This window comes from Triticum aestivum, chromosome 1B (assembly GCF_018294505.1).
Source record: "Triticum aestivum cultivar Chinese Spring chromosome 1B, IWGSC CS RefSeq v2.1, whole genome shotgun sequence".
Taxonomy (NCBI): domain Eukaryota; kingdom Viridiplantae; phylum Streptophyta; class Magnoliopsida; order Poales; family Poaceae; genus Triticum; species Triticum aestivum.
In genome coordinates, this window is record NC_057795.1 from 143822440 (window position 1) to 143824919 (window position 2480).

The 2480-nt window shown below is 46.7% G+C and overlaps 1 protein-coding gene across 1 annotated transcript; it reads left to right on the forward strand.

Moving 5' to 3' along the window:
* The first annotated feature begins 969 nt into the window (after positions 1-969).
* LOC123077819 (probable serine/threonine-protein kinase samkC) lies at positions 970-2142 on the forward strand. Its single transcript, XM_044500153.1, has 2 exons — positions 970-1648; positions 1736-2142. The coding sequence occupies exons 1-2, from the start codon at positions 970-972 to the stop codon at positions 2026-2028; spliced, it is 972 nt and encodes a 323-aa protein (XP_044356088.1). The 3' UTR covers positions 2029-2142.
* The last annotated feature ends 338 nt before the right edge of the window (positions 2143-2480 follow it).

Below are 2480 nucleotides of genomic sequence, written 5' to 3' on the forward strand. Positions count from 1 at the left end.
CGATCTCCTCCATTTGCCACTCATTTGCAAATCCAACCCACAGAATCGGTAGATCATCGCAATCTCCACCGGCCTATGGTGTTATTTTTTGCTATGGGATAGTTTTTGATGTGTTTGGGGAGGAGTAGCCATGGTGGGGAGGAGGAGCCATGGTGGAGAGGAGGACGGGTAGTAGGTGGTGGTGACTAGTAGAAGCTGCTGCAGAGGAGGAGGTGGTGAGGAGGAGGAGCAGGTTAGGGGCTGACCGGAGTTGAACCTCCGGTCGTCGGGGGCGGCGTTGTCGTTCTCCGGTGGTGCAAGAAGCGTACACACACTTCGAAGGTATAATCACGGCCTCACAAATATTATGTAAATTGTATAGTTTAGTTAGTGTATATAAGTCATATTGTGAATTTTAGTGTCAATAAATTTTTGGAGGCATTTTAGCGCATAGTTCGTGTAGCGGATAATATTAGTGTTCGTTGTGAATTGCAGTGTTAATATAATTTTGGAGGCATTTTAGCGCATAGTTCGTGTAGCGGATAATATTAGTGTTCGTTGTGAATTTTAGTGTTAATATAATTTTGGAGGCATTTTAGCGCATAGTTCGTGTAGCGGATAATATTAGTGTATATTGTGAATTTTAGTGTTAATATATTTTTGGAGGCATTTTAGCGCTTAGTCCGTGTAGCGGATAATATTAGTGTATATTGTGATTAATGAGAAGATGGCAATGTCTGACAGGTGAAAATGTCTGAATCAGTAAATCTGAATGTTTACTACGGCGCTGGTAATGTTCGATATAATGAGTTGGGGGTTGATCTTAGCGAGTTTAAAAATGGCGTCATGACACTAGCTGACCCGGACAGACTGGACATTAGACAGTTGAAGTACTGGTTGACAACTAGTTTCGGTCTGGATCCTGAAGTATGTTCTGTCAGTATTCATGCATTGTGGACCAAATCCTGTAAAAATGTCAAGTGGGAGTTGATGCCGGTAGATAGGAGCCAGCATTGGTTGTCCCTGTTAAGACGCTGTCGAGACCGAAGAATCCACCCATATGCACTTGTGCAACCTGTGCCGAAGGAGGAGAATACCGTAGAACTCCACAGGGGGTATGAACCCGGCCAAGGCAGTGAAGTGGCTAACGAGATTGTTTTATCCGGGTCACAACCACAAGATGTGGATGCTAGCACATCGTCCGCCATCGTCCGTCCGTCACAACCACAAGATGTTGCACTTCCTCCTCCAGCACATCGTCCGCCACGTCCCTCTGTACAGCATTCAGAACCACGACCCTCTGTGCAACGTTCACAACCACGACCTTCTGTGCACCGTGCAGAACCTCATCCTTCACAGCCAGGGAGCTCTTCCAGGCATGAGCCACCTCCTTCACAGCCAGGGAGCTCTTCCTGGCATGAGCCACCTCCTTCACAGCCAGGGAGCTCTTCCTGGCATGAGCCACCTCCTTCACAGCCAGGGAGCTCTTCCTGGCATGAGCCACCTCCTTCACAGCCAGGGAGCTCTTCCTGGAATGAGCCACCTCCTTCACAGCCAGGGAGCTCTTCCTGGAATGAGCCACCTCCTTCACAGCCAGGGAGCTCTTACTGGCATCAGCCACCTCCTTCACAGCCAGGGAGCTCTTACTGGCATCAGCAGATGGAACTAGGTAACCCTACTCACTACATTCTTTTGAACAGAGTAGTAATCGTTCATGCATTTGTATCAATTTTACAAGTTTTTTACTTTACCGCAGGCGGCAACCTGTCGCAACCGTTCATGCATTCAGAGCAGTCACCCATCCTTAGTGGTGGTGCTGATTACTTTGAGGGCGACCGCGAGGATGATGACCATGCTACAAACATTTATGGCTTCTCGCAGACAGTGTTTCACACTCCACCACCACCACCGACGCAGGAGACACAGACCGTGACAGACGAGGTTAACTATGGTCGTGGTTATCGCGAGCCTCGTCCACCGCCTCAGCGCTTATCGCCTTCCGGTCCTCGCCCGAGGAAGACCCAGACTCGTCGCCGTCCCCCGCAGTGATATGCTTATTATCTATGTATGACTCATTATCTATGTTAGTTTCAGACTATTCGCATATGCTTATTATCTATGTATGACTCATTATCTATGTTACTATCGCACTTCCTTCTATCTGATCAGGAGACATATATTGTTTTATGTATGCGAGAGACATATTACTATTAATTCGCATTCTTATTCCAGTTACATTTCCAAATAGATTACAACCGATAATTAAGATACAAGTACATCTGAATTAAACGGTGCGGCTGAACTTGTGCAATACATCTTACATACTACAAAATGAAATTCAGATAGAACATAATGCCCTACAATAATACAATACAAACTGGAATACATCTTACATACTACATGAAGTCATCATCGTCATCCTCTGTTGATGCAGCCCTCTTGCCCTTCGACGATGCGGTCCTCTTGCCCTCCGTCGATGCAGAACTCTTGCCCTTGCTGGA